A 19,643-nucleotide genomic window follows, 5' to 3' on the forward strand; every position below is an offset into this window, starting at 1 on the left:
CATGTGTTTTTATAGTTGTAGAAATAGGCTCAAATTATTTTGGTTTTTCCTATAGTTTGAGCAGCTTTTCAAATTTTTTGCATTCCTAATTTCTCAGCACAATTGTATTTGACAGTTACATCCTGAAAATTATTTCCTGCTTTTTATTGTATGACTGGTAAAAATACTAGCCATGGGAACCACAATAAACATGTTTGTATAGCAACTGGTAAAAGTTGAATTGAGTGGGGTTTGTGTCATCAGCTGTCAGGGCTGGAGAAGATGAGTAGTTAAGTGAGTAAGTAAAGTGTAACATTACCACTGACGGAACATTTCTTACCATTAAGCCTTCAAACTCTTATTCAGCTGTCAACACATGGGCACTTTCTGGAGCCAAATTCTCTCACGCTGTGCACTGCCTGCAGCTTGCCTGGAGCTCAACTTTGACTAAAAGTGTTGATTTCTCTCCTTTTAGCCTTGTTCCCATTTAACGTTAAAACCTGCTTCGAGTCTGCCTTTTATTCTGCAAAGTACACACGGATGTATCATCCCTCACACACTTCTGATGTGGAGTTAAGGCACTCCAAAGATATGCTAGTAATCTTAATGAATAATTGATTAGAGAGGAGTCTGGCAGTGTTAATTGTGAGGTGCAGCTGAGTGAATGCCAAAACAAAAGCTTCTCTAAATGTTTCCGAAAACCTTGTAAAGTCTTTAGCATTGAGCAACAGGGTCAGTGCACTGAAGTGGAATTTAAAGGAGGTTCTTGAATGTAATGGATTTTGACTTCCCTTTGTCATGTGCCTCAGTGCATCATTGATTGTTCACTCATTTGTTAAATCAGCTGTATTTTTTGCCATTTGTCAGAGCATAGACACTTACTGCAGCCTTTTTCCCTCTTAACACGAGTTTCTTGTCTTAATAAATCACAGGTGTAAATTAGTTTTTATCTAAGGTGATCAATTTTTCAAGCAAAAAGGCATGTGAAGATGGTCACAGAGAAACGTATTGTAAGCTTTTATTTTCTTAACTATTAGGAGGAAAAGGAAGGATCAGGGATACATTTTAGCTGAAGCATCGATAATTCATGTCTTTAAATTCAGCTTCCAGCAAAATACTCAGAAATGATTTTATTTGGAAAGCTCTAAGTTGTGTGCATTGAAAGAGTAGTTCAAGGTGCCTGGTGTTGAGTCAGTTCTTTGAGAAATGAGCAAAGGAATGCTCAGGGTTAAGGAACAATCAGTGTCCTGCGTGTTTGCAGCAATGAGAGGTGCTCTCTGATTAGTGGAAAGGCTAATTACCTGGAGTATGCAGGACCACTGCAGGTGCTGTGCATACCTGATTAGAGTTCTGACAGCAGGGCAGAAGAAAGAAGACCTTGAGAATGTGCCAAAAATACCCCTTTATGTAAGCAGATGCTATTACCCTTAGAAGAGAATAGTCATTTACCCAGAATGGTTATTGCTGCTAATTATAAGAATTCTGTGGATGGGCCATCAACTTCTGAGAAATGTACTTTTATGGTATTTAATACAGCAATTACTTGTCAAATCTGGAAATGTTCACCTTGATAATCACTGCTTGCTGGATAAATGACCAAAGCAGATTTTTTTGCCAGTTGTCTGAGTTGCCAGCAGTTGTGAGGGATTGAAGACAAGCTAATGTTGGGAGTTTTTTCAATGTTGATACTGGTAATGGAGTTAGAAGGCGTTTCTTGGTCTCCTGATTAAGTGAGAGTTATTGAAAAAACATATATATGACAAAAATGCAGAGAACCTCTGTGTCTTGCTGGGTATAGGCTTAAATGTTAGGTGCTTGGAAGTCAGCTCCTTGAAGGGTTATAGTTTTTATCTTTTTGGAAAAGATTTTGAGGTGAGACAGAAAGGAACAGAAAAGAATGAGCCTCAAGAAGGCTAGGGAAGGGAAAAGTCAGTCATGTTGACTGAAGAATTTAAAGCTTCTCATTAGCACAGAGTTTAGCACTGTTCCTGCCTAGATGTAATTAGAGTGAGGAAGGGTGGAGAAAAAATCCTCAGCTCTGACAACACCTCTTTTTAAAAAACAAACTTTCCTGCTAGGGGCAGAATGCCTTCTTTCTCTGGGAGGAGCTGTAGCTGCTCAGCAGCATGGTCAGGCTTGGGTCCCTGATGAGCAGCACTGTAAATTTACCACAGGGTAAATTTAGATGTAGATTTGCTGGTGAGTAGCATGACAGTGTATTTTCAGTGAATCATGGTAAGCAATGGAATTATAGCTGTGATTTGGTAGGCTTTGTTTTGCTGGCACGTGCACTGCAGTGACACGATTAATGCTGCAGAGGTTGTTGCCCCTCCAGCAGAGCCCCTTGCTCCTGGAACCACTCTGCAGGTAGCTCAAGCAGCTGTTTTCACTTTTGTTACTGTCAGGCACTGGGGACAGCTTCCTTTCTTCTCTCTCTGGCTCCCTAGGCTCTATCAAAAGTGTGAATCTGAAACAAAATAAAGCTTCAGTCCACATCTTTGCTCAGCCTTTACATGTACATTTTCCTGTTGTGAGTTCTTTTAAACTGCAGCTATCAGAAAGAATAAAATAGTGCATCACCTAGTAGAGTATTGAAGTGATCATCCAAGCAATTTTCTTCTCCCTGAAGCCAGACAGCCAAAGCTTTTTATTACTGACTGACTGAACTTCCTGTGTCTGTCTGTCTAGGTTGCTAGGCCACCTCGTTGTCATGATTTGTGATGTTAGAGGCTTTTGATTGTAGGCAAACCAGAAATGCTAATCTAAGTGTAATATTTACATTTGAAATACCCTCTTACATAAGTTATATAAAAAATAACTCAGCAGTTTTATCTTTTGTGTGTGTGCATGTAAAGCTTTAGTAGGCATCTGGCAAGCAGTCTTTCAACTCTTTACTTCATGTACCTTCTCAGTAAAACAGCATGGCTTTAAAAAAAAGAGTATGTCTTTAGATAGTTTGCAGCTTGGGAACAACCAACCCAAGTTATTGTTACTTTTAGCCTTACAAGATGGTTATTTTTGCTCTGTGTATGAGGTAGCCTGATGTTGTATCAGCCTGATACCCTTTTTTGTCTGATCCAGAAATGCGTGGGATGATGGCATTGTGGCCTTTTAGTAATAGGGCCTTGATTTGCCCATTGGGGTGTTGTGTCAACTGGTATTATGTGCATTTGCATTGCCTGAAACTGTTTTGGAAAAGAAATGAAATAGTTGTGTGTAATTGAAAATAACAAACCCAGTTATTTTTGGCTTTGTCTCTTGTGTGAGAGTGTAGAGTAAGACTTCAGTACAAAAAAAACCCAAGAAATTGTGGCTTTTTCACATGGAAATTACACTTAAAATGAAAAGGGCTGACAGTAAACTGGTGGTGAAGGAACTGGTGGGTATGGATCTGTTCTCTGAAGAAACACTTTTCACACCTAGGCAGACAGGAGGTGTGTTTCTCATTTTCAATCAGAACCAATATTTAACACCAAGATGAAGCTGTTTAACAACTCCGTGTTGTGGGTATTGAAACTGCCCTGTAATGGATAACTAATAACTATTAGTTACTATCAGGTAATATTGAGCTGAGTGATGAGTTGGTTTTGTGATTTTCACACTGGTGGATTGCAATGATGTGTAATGTGTTATTAGGTTGCATATCAGTGATTTATGTTAGATCAGTGAGGCAAACAGAGCATCTGAGAACTGCTTTGAAAATTGTGTTAGTTGTTTATCTTAGTATGAGTTAAATCTTGCTGCTCTCCCTGCAATTCCCATGGTCAGGGTAGGGATGGGTAGCAAGTGATCCAGTTTTGTGTTGCACAACTTCTGTGGAGAAGTCCAATCTGCCACCCACCAGGTGAAACAGTTCATGGAAAGTTTTAGGCACCCAAAGTAGGCACAAACAAATCTCTTGTGGGTTAAAAAATCCTAGAAACCCTCAGTAAAACTCAAAGGCCTTAGGGATATGTTTGGTCCCTTCAGCTAACGAGGCTCTGTGAAAGTGTGTGGCATGTCATTTAACTGAGTAATTACAAAGGATTCCACCTTTTAAAGGAATATATTCTTCTTGTAGAATGAGAATTATTCTGCATCCAGAGGACTGAGGCTTTTGTAAACTTAAGTACACAAATGGTCTAATCCCATACTGTGAACTTCCAGCCTTGGCAGTGGTTCTATGGAAGAGTTGGGGCAAAGCCTGAGAAGGAGTCACAAAGGAGCCACCTCTGGAGCTGTGGTTCCCTGAGGACAAAGTAGACTGAAGACTCTTGCTCTGAGAGGAGGAAGGTAGAAATCTTGGATAACATCTTTTAGTTGTTCTCTTGTTTTACCTCCTGTAAAATAGAAACACCTTCCAAGTTATCACTGTCTTGCCATTTGAGCACGTAAGAGCTGAAATCAAAAAAAAGCCTTTGTTGTGGGGGCTGTGGGGGAAATATTTTCTCTTCCTTTGGTTCCAGTCTCACACACCAGCTCCCTTCCCTGCCTAGACAGTCTCTGCTAGACTAGGACTGTTTTGTTTTCAGAAACAATTTTCCCCCTCTGGAAATGTTCTGTTATGTTACTGAATCAAAGACCCACATTTCAGGGCAGATGATTTAAATGCAAAACCAGTATTCATATCAGAGAGGGGAAAAGCAGCCTCCTTCTGATGGCAAGTTGGAGTGGCACAACCCATACAGGAAATGGAAGTACAAAGCCAAGTTTTGTTTGCTGCCCACCTCCCCCCCTTTTTTTTCCCCTGTTTGTTTTCTTGTTTGGGTTTTGTTGTTGTGGTTGTTGTTGTTGTATTTTTTTAAAGCAGTTTTTTAGGATGCTTCTGCCTGACTTTTTTACCTTTCCACTGTCATTTGAGCAATAGTGTGATACTGGAACAAGGCACTGGTCCTTTCTTGAATGTGAGATCTGTATCTAGTGAAAAGCACACTAAAAAATGAACATGTTTGAAGCAGATGGATTTAAAAAAAAAGAAATCACGAGATGCTCCAAGGGTCATATGGCATTGATAACAAGAATGAGGTTTTGGCCCATTCTACCACATATGAGACACCCCCCCACACACATTTTCTTGTTGCAGATGTGCATATTCAGCACATTAAAATGTGTGCTAAGTGGATTGTGTGTTCCATGGGGATATTCAAAACAAGGCAGAAGTTTTGTGCTGCCAAACCTGTGTTTGGGCAGCAGGCTGGAGGAGGGGATCTGAGCACTCATAAAACCACAATAAGATGTCACTAGGAGAAAAGAACTTTTTACTGACTGTGTAGAATTTGCAAAATGAAATATATTTAGTGTAGTCATGCTGGCTGAAATACATTTGGAATTAGAATTGAGAAGCAACTTTTTCTGCTATGAAATAATTTTACAATTCTTTAAATAGGATAAAATTGCTTTTGTAAGTAAATTATCTCAATTTAATCAGTTAGTTTAAACAGAATCACATTTTTGTGGTTTGGGTTTTTTTTTAACCTTAGTGTACTGGAGTGTGTACTTATGATTTGAGGCAGTTATTTTATTATCTGCCGCAGAAAGGTGATTTATGGTCCTTTTCCCTTAGTCACACTCATTAATAACATATTCAACCCATGAAGGAACATTCAGCGATTTATGCACACTTGAGCTCAGCTGAATACTGTAACATCCCACTCTAGCCATAAAAACAGTTATCACAAGATAACATTGGGTCAGAACCCAGAGCAGCCTGCTCAAATTGTATTATTGATTGCTGCTTTCTGTAGATTTTCCTCAGTTGTGTTTAAAACATGTGCTTATTCTTATTACTGGCTTCTAGAAAAGAAGGCCTGGCAATGTAATCTGAATTGAGATGTCCTGCATTTGATGCCAGGTTGGAAGTTCGTGTTTATATATTTTCATTTCTTATATAAATGATCTCAATTTGTCTAGTTCCAGGTTATTTGAAGACAAGGGTGCATCTTCAGTTGAGTCTTCCAAAGTGGAGAGTATGTACTTATCTGCTACAGAAGTTAATGTTTCTATTAACTAAATATATTCATGCAGGACTTTTTCTGAAATTTATGCAGATGTAGAAAGCAACAAAGATTTGGGTTTACTACTGAGCTTTGAATCAGTTTAGTTTGTGTGTGTCCTGTAGACATTTTGTAGTCTGCCACCCACCCTCCCCAGGGGGTGGATTGGTAGTGTACCAGCTGGTGTGTTCTGTTTTTAAAATGTGAGATAATCACTCCTGTAAGACCACTGTCATAATGTCTGTAGAAATGTATTTGGGAATATTTGAAAAGAAATAATAAATACAAGTACCGCCTTTTTTCCCCTTCCTGTTCTCTAGCCCATTCATGAGGATCTGTATATTTTTTAATAATGCCGTTGCTTTCACTGACTGTGTGTATAGGTTTGTGTGCATTAAGTTTCTTCTTCAAGAACAAAATTTATTTGATACTGAACTTGCTGGATTCTTAAAAAAAAGAAATCCTTTCTCCCTCTGTGTGAACTGTGGTATTTGACTCCTCTTGAGTATGTACTCTTTATCTTAAAATAGAAAAAAACCTCTCCTCCCTGGGCTCAGAGTTAACATTATTGTTGAATTCTCAGGTCTAGGAGAATACTGGTTGCACTGCAAGCAAGTGATTTTCTAATCAATGTGGCTGAGGAAAACTGTTCATTTCATACAAAAATGGCTAATCACATTACCCCTTTTTAAATACCACTTTGCTTTGCCCTTCCTACATTTGCAGAAGACGACACAATCAAATGGCAGACCTGTGTTTTTGTTCCTTTTCAAAAATACCTGACAAGCCCATGACATAGGCTACTGCTGTAGCTGTACATTTCTATTCATTATTGATGACTTGGGGCCAGGCAGCACAGAACACAAGCAATATAGATTACCATACTGGGGGCTGGGTTTGGGGGTTTGTGTCTTTGCATGGGCTTCTGTGCATTTGGCTTGGGTTTGGCCTTGGAAATACTCAATGCTGAGTGGAAATCCTACCTGAGAATAACAGTGGAAACATAAACCAGCTTTTTCATACATTTTATTGAAATAATTCAGGGCACTTAGACTAAAGATAAAAAAAAGGTATGTATGAGTGAGCTTGGTCTCAAACTAATTGGTAATAGCTTAACTTTCCAGCAGACTTGGGAATGATCTTGAAGGATCCTGGGGGATTTGGAGAGCATTTCTCACCTTACAGAGTGCAGGTAGCATGTTGGCTGATGAGACATTTTTTCTGATAAAGCCAATGCAGCCTATCTAATTTGTAACAATAATTACAGGCAAATTATGCTGTTGGTTTGATTTGGGGTGAGGGAGATAGTATCTCATTTCATGGATAATGCAGATAAAACCCATATTTTGGGGGAGTGGAGAATTATGCCAGCACTTTAGTGATAAGTTATAGGTGGCATTTCTGAATAGCAGGTCACCAAGCAACCTTTGCAATGCTAAGGAAGTGTTTTACTACTACTGATGCAAAATTAACCCTTATGGGCTTTTATTGGAACAACATTCCTGCCCATTATATAAAGTTTTATTTTCTTTCATGTGTCAAGGAGGATTTTTACAGTGTTTATACTTGCACTGTTTAAGATTCTTGGCTTGAAGAAGAATGAAGGAGATCAGAGTTTACTTAAACATGGTGTTTATGTTAACAAAATGTGCTTTGTTGGTGTGTCTTTATACAGAACCTGTTCTACTTGAATAGTTTTCAATTACATGAAAAGCTATAAAAAGAAATAAGTAGAATCAATTTTGATAACGGCTTAAAACTGCTCATTTCTCTAGAATTTGACATAGCTTTTCTCTCAGGTTTTTATAATCATTCCTTTATGCTTCTGGGTTTTTTTACACAACTGATCATCATGGCAGGATAAGTAAATGCACAGATTAGTTCATTGAAAGTTGCATTGATTCAAAGCTTATTATGTCAAAATAACTTTTTAAACGTTGACTGGAATAAAATGGTGTCTGTTAAAGGATGGTGAGGTTCAGTCCCAAAGAATGATAGTCTTGTGAGGACCTTGCCTGTTTGAGCTGTGACTTGGGACTGTTTCAATTCTGTTTTACATGTAGAACCCTTTAAAGCAAGGCTGGTGTAGAGCATAAAAACTGCATCCTTTTCCTTTGGGAAGGAGAGGCAAGAAGCCTTCCAATAGAAGAGTGGCACTTGGCTACTCCAAAAAGCAGTGTCACTCAAAGCAGAATGTTTACTTAGTGGCTTCCTTCATTTCTGTGGCTCTGGTTTCTTTTGTTGGGACTTAGTACTCCTCAATGTGTCTCAAAACACAGAATCAACTCTCTGGCAAATTGAACAATACAGTAACTTCTGTTTTATGAGGAGATTGTTTTCCCTGGAAGGTCCCACAGCACCATCTAGTGCCATCCTGTCCTAGTGCCACATGGCTTTGTGGGAGCAGAGGTGCTTAGGCTGGCATGCTTTGCTGGGAATGGCTTCTTAGCAAGTTAAATTAAGATTTGCCTGTGACTTGGCACAGATCCAAATAAAGGGGAAATTTGGATTCTTTTAAACTTTCTTCTTCAAGAGAAAAGACTTAAAATTTTGGTCAAAATTACCTTTTCTTGTGAAACATGTTTGTTACTTCTACGGCATTTTTATTTTCTCTGTACAAAACAAAGGAGAAATAGTGGTGTATCCTTAACACTGCACTAATATACTTTGCAGTTAAAGTACACCCCAACACATGTAATTAGCTTTATAATATCCTTATTGTATTTTAAACCCTTTTTCAAGGAAGGGCTGTGCTTACAGCTACAGACACCCTAATCATACAAGCTCTGTGCCTTTCCTCCTCAGCCCCACTGAGGTCATGTTCATATGGTGTGGAGCCTGCTTGCAGTGGTAGAAATTACAGGATTACGGTGTCCAAGTGATTTTTGCAAAGACAAAGGGTAAGGGTGTGGATGATTGAAAAGTTCCTTTCTCACTTTTATGTCTCCTCTAACCAAGGTTCACTTAATTCCAGTGCACAAACCCCTATCCTGACGCACAGAACCTTAGTCATCTTGTTCTCTGCTGACACCCCATGTGAAATTTATTTGAGTAGAAACAGACAATGGTTTAATCAGCTGGAATTAGGAAAAATATTTGCATAGGATGAAGTTTTAAAAGGCCCCTTTGAGGTGGAAAGTAAAGGAGAGGAATAAAGTCTTGAGGCCAGGAGTGATGGTTAGCAAAAGCAGCTGGAGAGGAAATGGGAAGAGGAAAATATAGCTCCAGCAGGTTCAACATTATCCTTGAACTCACTGAAGATATCAACATGACAGCTGGGTTAAATGCATTGCACAAGAGAGAGGAAAGAAAAAATTGCAGGAAGGTGTTACAAGTGTGGTGGATCTGGCTTGATCCTGCTCCAGAAACGTGAGCAAAGGCCCACTGGAACCTTCTTGGCCACACGCAGAGCTGTGGAGCTGCTGCAGAGAGGTTGCAGCACTTAAAACCTGGGATCCCACCTGTTGTAGAAGTTATTCCACACCCTGCCAGCCGGCTCCCCCCTTACTGATGGTTTCAGGTCATTTGATGGAAGTGGTCATTTCCACCTCTGACTGAGACTTGTGGTGTACTTTGTGCATCATTCCAGATATTACTCCTGTATCGCCTGCGAAGCACTGAGAAGTTTTTGTAGTTGCTTTAAAACTTCAGGGTCCTTACTGCTGTGTTCTGAACTATTCTGTGGCTGTGTAAGAAACACATTTCTAATGTGTTTAAGATGCCCTCTGCTGGGAAAGCCAGGCAAACTGGGCTTATCTCTAGTTTTACCTTTCTAAAATACTCTTTTCTTATTCTTGGCTTAACACTCAATCTGATAGCAGGAATTCCCCCCTCAACCTTACTGAAAAAAATGCTCTTTCCTTTTGGTTTTATTCTTTACACTTCATCTGTGACAAGTGTGGTAGTGTTACTGCTGGTAGTTCAGATCATGGCATTTCTTGTTTCTCTGATCTGTTTTGTTGAAAGAACTGAACTCTGGCTGCTCACATTCCTTTTGATTCCATTTTTTCGTGCTTGTATAAAATGTAGGCAAGAGGAGCATCTGCAAATAGTAATTATTAATAAATACTGGAAATGCTTTGGATTTCTACTGTTATCTGATGCAGGTAAGGTTTTTAATATCATCTCATCTTTCTTTTTTTTTTTTTTTTTTTTTTTTCAAATTAAGGTCCATTCCCACAACTGGGTGCACTAGATTAATGCAACAGAACAAAGGTGGTACAATGTCTGGAGCAACTCACAAAGTCCTCTACACAATCTCAGAGTTAATATGAAATCTGGTTTATTTTGCCCCCACTGATAAATCAAAAGTCATTTTGACATAGTGCTTCTAACTTCATAGTTTTGTTATTAAAATCTAATATTGGCCTAATTGGATGAGTTACAGCTATTGCTGTGGTGTTTATTTCTAATTATAGTTGAATTTGGGTTACATAGAATTCTCAATTTTGTATTGTAGTTTGTAACCTTGGTAGAGTACAATATTTATCATTTTACTAAAAATGCATGAACTTAACTTCATATTCTTTTCAATATCTTTTCAGATTTTATTATTATTTATTATGGGGAGAATGGGTGTATTAAGCATCCCAAAGAGCTTCAGTTCATAAGCCTTTGTTCTCCCCAGCTTTCAGAATAGTTATTTCACACAGAACAAGACAAAAAGCCTTATTACATATTTTATTTTGAATAATTGCAGTTGTATAAGCTTTCTCAGAACCAACAATGTCATTAGAGTAGCTGACAGAAGAGGGATATGTAGTAGGACTTTTACACTTGAAATTATTTTGAAAATAATTGAATTGAAAACAAAAGGCAAGTAATTATCTGACATCAGGAGCTTCTATGATGTCCATGGGGGAGCAACACAGGGACACAAGTTGCATCTTGGGGAAATTCCTGAAATTACAGGAATATGAGAAAGCTGTAATTTAATCTCTGAGATTGCAAGAGAGAAATTCAAACATTTATGTCATTTACATGGGGACAAAGTTAGAAACAGGGGGCAAACATGTTTTATTGTGAAAATCAATTTCAACATCTCAATCAACAGAAATTTATCATCTCTGCTGCCATCTTTAAGGAAGTCAAATGAACAACATAGCTTGTATGGCCATGCTTACAAAAATAGTAAAAGCTATTTAAAGAACCCATAAAAAGTCTCTCAAGGAGGTTCCTGCAGCCACTGAATCCAGATACTAAGGCACTGAAATGTTTTTGGAATAATTTCAGTTCCAAACTTGAAATCTTCATCCTCAAATGACTTAGTACTTAAAAACTGAGATATGTGAAATTCACAGTTGCCTCCGCCCCGGTTATCAGGTTCTTTTCTGCTGTTTCACTTCTGCATCCAGTGCCTACTTGTGGCTTCACAAGAACTTGCCTGGTCCCAGCCTGACTTTTTGTGGGTTTTGCCCTTCTGGTTTGGAACCAAGTGTGTATATTTAGCATAGGGTTTTTTTACCTTGATCTGTGGTGTCTGTCAAGAGGTTCTGCACAGTTCTAAAGCTATGTGGGGACAGGTGGAAAAAGGGAGAAGAGAGCTAATTGCTGAGGATGTTGGTGTGTGAAAGCCATGCTTTAGCAGATGGAATCATTCTGTATATGACATCTAAAGTTCAGATTACTGCAAAGCAGTAGGACACGGGAGTACACTTTTAATCAGTTTATTTGAGATGATGAATAATGTGGTATCACAGGTAATAAACAATGTATTTACTCAGGGGTGATGCTGTGAAGTGGAACTGTGGAGCTGTGACCAGTCTGAGGGGTGAGGGTGGTGGGAGTCTTGTGCTCCTTGATTTGAATAAACTGAGAGCTGGCTCTGAGTGCTGCTGTGCTCTTTACAATTTCTGTCATGTTAGTGAAAACACTGAACAATCAGCTTTTCCATCTTTAGGAGTGCCCACTTTCTTTCCTTTGTGATTTTTTTTTTTTTTTTTTGAGAATATCTGTATGGTGTCAGAACTTTGGTATTAGCTGTCCTGTTGCTCACAAGCATGCCTAATTCAGACCTAGAAGCACTTTTCTAGAGTCAAGGCTCTCTTTTTAAAATGTAAAACATTATAAAGTTGTCTGCAAACTTGTTAAAAATAAAGGAAAAAAATTTGAAAACACACTTCCACACACAAAATCAAGGGGAAAAAAGACAAAAGAAATAGAAATAACACATTTTTTTCACATAAAGTTTCACTCTCATTGGAATCATAAAAACTACATTTTTGTGTTTGGAAAATTTGTTTGTTTGTTTGTTGGGTGGTGAGGTGGCGTGTGCAAGCTGGGGTTTTTGATATTATTAACTCCATATTCTAACCAACTGAGCTCATCTTTATTTTTATTGATCTTGTTTTTTCTTAAAGTGTCAGCATCTCTTGAAATAAATACTTAAATTTGAGAAATACTGCCATACACAGAAGAAGACTGAGTTTCATGTCTCATTTATGCTTGTCTTCTGATGAAATTATCCAGTGTTGATAAGCTTTTCTCTCCCACCTCCCCCATCAGTAGCATGGAAATGGTGCCCTAGAAGTTTTGATGTAACACTGCTTACACTTCTGCTTCTTTTGTGTCCTGTTCTGATGGAGCATTCAGGACACTCTGTAGCAATAAGCATGAGTAGGTAATAGATTTTGGAAAACAGACATTTGTTCAGAGCCTTGATTACAAACCCCATGTTTTCCTTTCCAGCTCTGGTTCTTTAGGCAAATCAGACATGGCTTTGGTTAAGGCTTTTCTCACTAGCAGTTGCCACATGTGTATTGTACTGATGACCTGTAAGAATGATGAAAAATTGCATGGGAAATTTGTGGGTAAAGGAAACTAAGGAAAGTTCACATTTATTTCATGCCTCATTACAATAATCCCTACTTGTCTTCTACCATGTGTCCCTCTGGATCTGTGCCCACCTCCCTCTTCCTATTTGCATAATTTCATTCCTAATGATTTGCCACCATAGTTTCAAATTCATTAGGTGACCTCCCTTCCCTGTCTGATTTGGCAGCCAATTCCATGTATTGATTTTATGTATTCTTTTGGAGGATAAACACCTCTTAACACCTGCTCTACAGCAATGCTGTACTGGATGAAACCTATAGAAAACCTCTTAGCAATTTTATCTAATCAAAGCAAATAACAATTAACTGGATCTCCAAGTACATCCTTGCTGTTTACATGTATATTTATGTACGTGCTTGCACCACAAACCTGTGTTTAAACTCTCTTAAATAAAATCCATTTCGTGATCTTTACTGGGGGGAGATGTTTCCAAGTCTTCAGACTCCTGTGTTGTATCAGTGTCTCATGTCAGGCTGAGATTTTTTTTCCTGCCCTTTCCACTAAAATCATTGAAATATATTCAGTCAGTCTTTCACATCAGAGGTGTAAATGGATTTCTTGAAAGTTTTTCTGCAGATTGCAAACGGCAGTCACTTTACAACTTTGACTCCATTGTGGGCAGCAGTCGGGAAGCCTAACACTCCACCCGAACTTTGGAGATGCTAAAACTGTGTAATGACCTTGCATTCTCAAGGGCAGATGCTCAGCTTCTGCTGGAAGTACTAATCTACAATCTGTTTATCTCCTTACACTGTGTACTTGACAGCACTTGCCTGGAAAGCAAGGCAGGGAAAAGCCTTGTCAAATTTAGTTCCATTTTCCTCTCTGATGGTCTCAGTATCCAATGGACTTAGGAATGGTCATCTTTATTTTAATTTTTAGCTTCCTTTGTGCTCCTCAGCCAGTTGTAATCTTAGAAAGCAGCTACAGTGCCAGTGTCAGAGTATTCTCATCTTTGTGAAGCCCCTGCTGGAGAGTGAGCTGCGCTCTGGAGTAACTGTTTTCTTCCACATTTTCTTTATTCTTAGTGAATCAGACTTTGGGCTTTACCTTCAAAATGTAAATTGTCTCCTGTATTTTCTGTCAGTAGGCTTTAGACTTGAAGTGCTCTATTTATTATTCTTTAGTGGATATGAATTGAGATGCATCACATAATGCTCAGGAGCACATTGAGGACCATGTTCCTAATGAAGAGGTAATGTGCCAAAGCAGGGTGCTGTGTGCAGGGAAAGGTAATGCCTTTTGTTAGACACATACACCATGGTAGAGTAAGCCCTTCTTCATATCTGGGGCAGGAACTTGAAGAGAAGGGCTTCAGCTCATAAAAGCACATCAGTGTTTCCAGGTTAACATATAGATGGGCTTTACATCCCCAAAGTCTGTTCTTTAGCAGTTCCATCAGTTGGTTGGGTAACAGAGGTTCCCTCCCTGAATAAATTGTGCTTTGCTTGCTCCTGTGAACCATCAGCCACCACTGCACTACTGACTGAAGAAAAAACCCCTTTGGTTTTATTGTAAACCCTGTGGTTTTTCAAACTAGCATTCCTTATCAAAATAAAACATTAACATCAAATTACTCTGATTCAGCAACAGCATCTATTTTTTGATATGAACTTCTCTGTTCTGTCAGGTAATTGTTTAGCTTCCCGGGGAATCGTGTGTGTGTAGCAAATGGAAAAGTTCAGCCTTGTAAATCCTTTCTGTGGTGAGACAACAGGAAATCCACTTCTGATTATTAAGATCACCAGGTTAAATAGCAAAATTTAATAATAAATTGCTAAAATTGACCTTTTGAATGCTAGATTTGCAGCGTGCTCATTCAGGAATCTCTTTATGATGTATAGGATGATTCTCTTGCTCCCCACTTATAGAATTACAAGAAGTGTTACTGTCACAGGAGTGCAGTTTTCTTTTGTGGCACATGCTTTGAATTAGCAGTGGCTGTTGCCCACTGTGTTAATATCAGCAAGCTTCTGAAGTAATTAAATAGCAAGTCACAGCTCCCAGACCAAGGAGGAAGGACACAATCTTGATTTATCAACAAGATAGAGAGAAAGTTTGGTTTGGTGTGGTTTTCACCTTTGCCCTTTTTTTTTTGGTAACTTCTAAAACCATGCTGAGGCATGAAGCACGTAAGAAATAGCTAATGGTGCTGAATCAGTGAGTTTGTTCAGGTTCAGAGGAGAGCTGGCTGGGCTCTCAAGCTGGCACTGTGCTCTCTTCTCCCTACACTCTGTGCTCAGTAGGAGTATGGGATGCTTTCAGATCACTTCCTGCTCCATCCATGCTCCTCCTCACTTGTGCAAAAGCCTGAAGGTGGAACCCTGCTGCAGTGGTGTTCTGCCATCCCAAAATTAGAGGAGGCTAAGAGAACACTCAGGCACTTGGTAATGTCTGGTGGCATTTAAGGTGTGCAGTGTCAATGAAAGGGGAAGAAGGGCAAGGTCTGGCTCATGTACTCACTCATAGCAGGTGCCCCTAAAAGCTGGGCCTTGGTCACTGATGCAGTGACTGTGCTGTCCCTGCATTACACAGATCTTGCAGTCAGTTCTTCCTCACAGATTCTGCTGTATGCAAGTGTCAGTTCAGCCCTTGATGCCTCCTCCCTTCCCCAACTTTTGCTTCTTTCTCTCCAGCTGCTGTACTTGAACACCTATATTTCTTCATATCTGTTGTCTGCATTTTGGTCTAAACCTCCTGTAAATAGTGAGTGACTCCCTGAAGCAATTCTTCCTGCTTCTACTTCTCTTTTCAGTTTTTATGATCTATCTCAATTGTGACATTTGCAAAAAGATAAATTATTATGGATATCTGGGCTGTGGGGCAGTCATATATGGTATATATTATTTATTTTGAAATATGCTTTTAAATTCTGCAGAGGCTTCAAGTTGCACAGCTTAACTGTTGCCTCCTTGATCCTTCCTGTCTGCTATAATTTGTGGCATTTATTTGTTGCATTTTGTTTTAGGAACACAATAGGAACTCTCTGTGGCTGATTGTCTGAATCTGTGATTTTGTGTAGACCCAGAAAGCAAATACAAAACTAGTTGTTTAGGTTTTTCTTTATATTTTCTTAGAAGAGATTGAAGTAAAGCCATGTTATTCAAGGATAAGTGAAAAGTAGGTGACAACTAGGTTTTTTCTATAGTGCTTTTTCACTTGTAGCTAAATAAATGTAAAATAAGCACCCTTTCAGAAAAATGTGTGTTTTGGACCTTTGTCCATTTTTTTTTTAAATAAAGTTTGTGAATAGCTGAAAAGCTAGCTATTCTTGTGACCTATCTGGATGAAGAATAGTCCTGGCCTAGAGAAGTTCTGAGCCAGCTCTATGAATTAGCATGCATTAAATGATGGAATCATTTTATTGAGCAATAATAAAATATTGAAGTCAGATGGAAAGATGATGGGGAATTGCTGTTTGCAGCTATGAAAGTGATGCATGTCATGTTAACTCCCAACCCAAACAACTCATTCTAAGATTTGCTTTCATGAAACTTAAAATCCTCTATTTTGTCCAATCATCAGTTCTAAACCTGTTCCTTGTCAGTGAAGACAACAAATCTTTTTGCTTGCATCTGCCTGGGGAATGTGGAAAGCTGAGGTGGTCCTGTGTGATTAAATTAGATGAAAGACTTGCCTTCTACCAGTGAGACATGAAGTCTAATCAAGTGAAATGAGTTTTGAGATCTCAGCTCATTTCCTTGGGGAATATCTGCTTACATTACACAGTCACGACACCTAATTCATCACAGTTGATGCAGCTTCTGCTCAGAAGAGGACCTGGGACTGGGTGCCATGGGACTTGAACAAGTCTCTCCCTAAAGAGGAGCTGCTTAGTGAAGTTAAGATACAGCACACTGAGGGGAGAGCTTTAATATGTTTTTTTAAAAATAAATGATCCATATTCTGTATATCAGAATATATATCTGTATATTTTAGAACAGAGGGACTTAGATGCAAAAAGGTTAAAAAGAAGGTACTTGTTACTGAGTGTAGTTTATAAAATGATTGCTGCATCAATGTTAAAGAACATGCTCAGTGAAGAGCAAAGTTGAGCTTGTTACTTAATTTCTGTGATATTAAATGATGTTTGTGTATTTCCATGTACTAAGCTAAGAAAGTAAAGATTTTTCTGCCTCCCTGACTAACAGACTGTTTTTTGTTTGTTTCTTCCAGGGCATTGTTATAACTCCACTTCTGCTTTTGCTTTTTGTAAGTATATGATATTAATATATCTTTTACTGGGTAATCTTGCACCTATTAGACATTATGTTTAAGTTTCAAGTTTGGATGGTTTTCACAATGCATAAATAATGAAGAAGATTTTTCTGGTCAATATTTGAAATGAGCTGCCTCCCAGGAAGGCCATCAAAATGTATCACAGTGTATGCAAACACCACCTACAATTCATTCTAAAATGACCAAAAGCTGTTGCTCTTACAGAAGTGTAAAATCATATGCTGCTATTCAGGCTGGGTAAAATACAAACACTTAATTATTGGGTGGGTAAGGAGATAACTTGGTTAGGAGAGCTCTTGGAGAGCTTTCACTTGCAGGAGCTGGACAGGATTGCATTGATCTGGAGTGGATGAGAACAACTGGAAAAGCACTACTCAGATAAACAGAGCCTTGCTTTTGGGCAACTAAGCTCATGGGTATCTTTATGGTAGAGACAAGACAGATTTCTGGAGCCCCTGTGCATCACTAAATGTAATGCTGCTTCCTTCCTGTTTGTCGCCCTTCAGTGAGGGCCTTGGGCCCTGGCAGCTTGAGGTAGAGAGAAAGGGAGGAGACCAAGCCCTACCTTCACGTTTTCTAAAGGCAAGGGTATTAGCATACAGTGGAGAGGCTTTTGCAGGTGGGTGGTGGTGTTGAGTAAATCCCTGGTCAGACAGAAAGTCTTGGTGCTTGAGGATTTGCTGGCACAGCTGGTGTGGTGCAAGCTGCTGAGAGCTGGGGCTTTGTGGAGGGCAGGAAATATAGGCTGAAGAACTTCAAGAATTTCAAGGAAAACATACATTTTCTTTTATGTTTGTCTTACTGATGGCTTTGTATGTAAGTCAGCACACTGGAAAGGGGAGGGCAGTGGGAAGCTGGTCTGAAACAATTTGTAAGTGGCATGCAAGGGGTGCACTGTTTTTAGCAGGGATGCTAAAGCAACATATGGGCTATATACAAATATAGCTGTATAAACTGGGATAAATAGTACTGTGAGAGTGGCTGTAACATCAGATACTGCCTCAGAATAACTGTGTGGGAAGAGTTTTATTTTACTAGAACAAATTGTAATTGACTGATGTAGCTGTGTTTACATACAAACTGCTTTGACCATATTGTATATATTGATACGCACCAACAAAGCTTTCTCAGTACACCTGGGACCATAGAATTACTGTTGAAAGGTTGAAAAAGATAACTTTCTTTCAAAAAAGACAGATGCTTTGTTATTCTTGCACTGAATATGTTGATTCAGGATGGTCTGCCTCACTGTTTTCCAGTTCTCTTCTGTCTTGTATGTAGAAAGTGTTTCTTCCACAGGCATTCATTCAGAGACCTGTGCCCTTGTTTCTAAATGAAACTTCAGCTCTTTTTACTTTTGCTCACTGTCAGCTTTCCCTGTGCTTTACCTCACTGAGCTTGGTGCACTGAATAGTCAAAATGGGTATTTTCTGCAGAAACTGAGATGTTAAGGAAAGATCTGTATATATTTTCAGGCAAGATAAAGTTCTTTTCTTTGGTGTCTTTATAGGCAGATAACAAGATATTCTGCCCCATAAATTGCAGTTTTCACTATTACTTCTCAGAGGAGGTGGTAAAACTTCATGTGTACAAGAACAGGAAGGCAAATCATGTCTCTGTTCTTCCTACCAGCCCTGGAAACATTTGTATGAGAAGTGTGTAAAATTCCCATTAATTATTGGGTGGGTTGTAACATGACTTGGACTTGTTATTCTTGAGGAAGATACACACCTGAATTGCTTTGTCGTCAGAGTGATAAACAAACTAGTCTGGAGATGAGGGGATTTACAAGAACTGTGGGTTTTTGTCACAGAGCCCAAAACTTGAGGACTTCTCTTGTGCTATGTAAATATTTAAAACTCCTTGAGGTCTTTGTTGAGGGTTTCACAGATGAAGAGCAGTATTCTGGTCAGCCCTGCTAAATGAGGTCTGCCTTCTCTGAAGGTTCAGTTTATCCTGTGATAGGTATTTAGGACAGCTGAATGTGCACAAAGCAAGTTCCCATGTCCTGTGACAGTCTGTGGTTTGGACTGCTGAAACCCTCATTTTCATGTGAACCTCTCTAGTTTTCCTCTGAGTCTCCTTGATGCACCTGGTCTGGTGAGTACAGTGGATTCAAGCACACAGTTGATGTGTTTCTGTATGCTTGCTTACAACCTGCAGCTCCATCATTTAATGATGTACTGTGGAGTTACTGTGGAGTGAGAAACACAGACTAGAAAAGTCCTGGTTTTATTCTCTGAACCATTCAGCAGTTTAGTCATGCAACTTAGCCTTAATGCTTAATTAAGACAGGGTGGAATTTTCAACCTTCAAAATGAAACTTCCATTTACCTCTACAGTAACTGAGCTGAGCTGCTGAATGATATTCATGGGCCTTTCAAATCAACATCCTCAATGAATTTTAGTTCCTGAATCTGGTACTCTTGAGTATTAACTCTTCCACCGAGTTGTGCTATGATAGTCTGAATGTTCATATTTGTTATTCTCCCTGTGTACAGTGCATAAAATACCTTTAGTGCTGCCAGAAATAAAATACATTGTTGTCTATTAGCTTGTTTTTGTTATATAGCTTAACCTGAGGTAGCAGTTATTGTTTATATTTTGCCCTGTGTGCAC

General features: G+C 39.0%; 1 protein-coding gene across 1 annotated transcript in view; it reads left to right on the forward strand.

Annotated features, from left to right (window-relative positions):
- Nucleotides 1–19,643, forward strand: part of SLC10A7 (solute carrier family 10 member 7) — a 139,805-nt gene that overhangs the window by 74,542 nt on the left and 45,620 nt on the right. Inside the window, exon 6 of the mRNA XM_059843969.1 lies at nucleotides 16,962–16,997. Within this exon, the coding sequence (XP_059699952.1) occupies nucleotides 16,962–16,997 (36 nt within the window). The remainder of the gene's footprint in view (nucleotides 1–16,961; nucleotides 16,998–19,643) is intronic.

Source organism: Haemorhous mexicanus, chromosome 4 (genome assembly GCF_027477595.1).
Source record: "Haemorhous mexicanus isolate bHaeMex1 chromosome 4, bHaeMex1.pri, whole genome shotgun sequence".
Classification (NCBI taxonomy): domain Eukaryota; kingdom Metazoa; phylum Chordata; class Aves; order Passeriformes; family Fringillidae; genus Haemorhous; species Haemorhous mexicanus.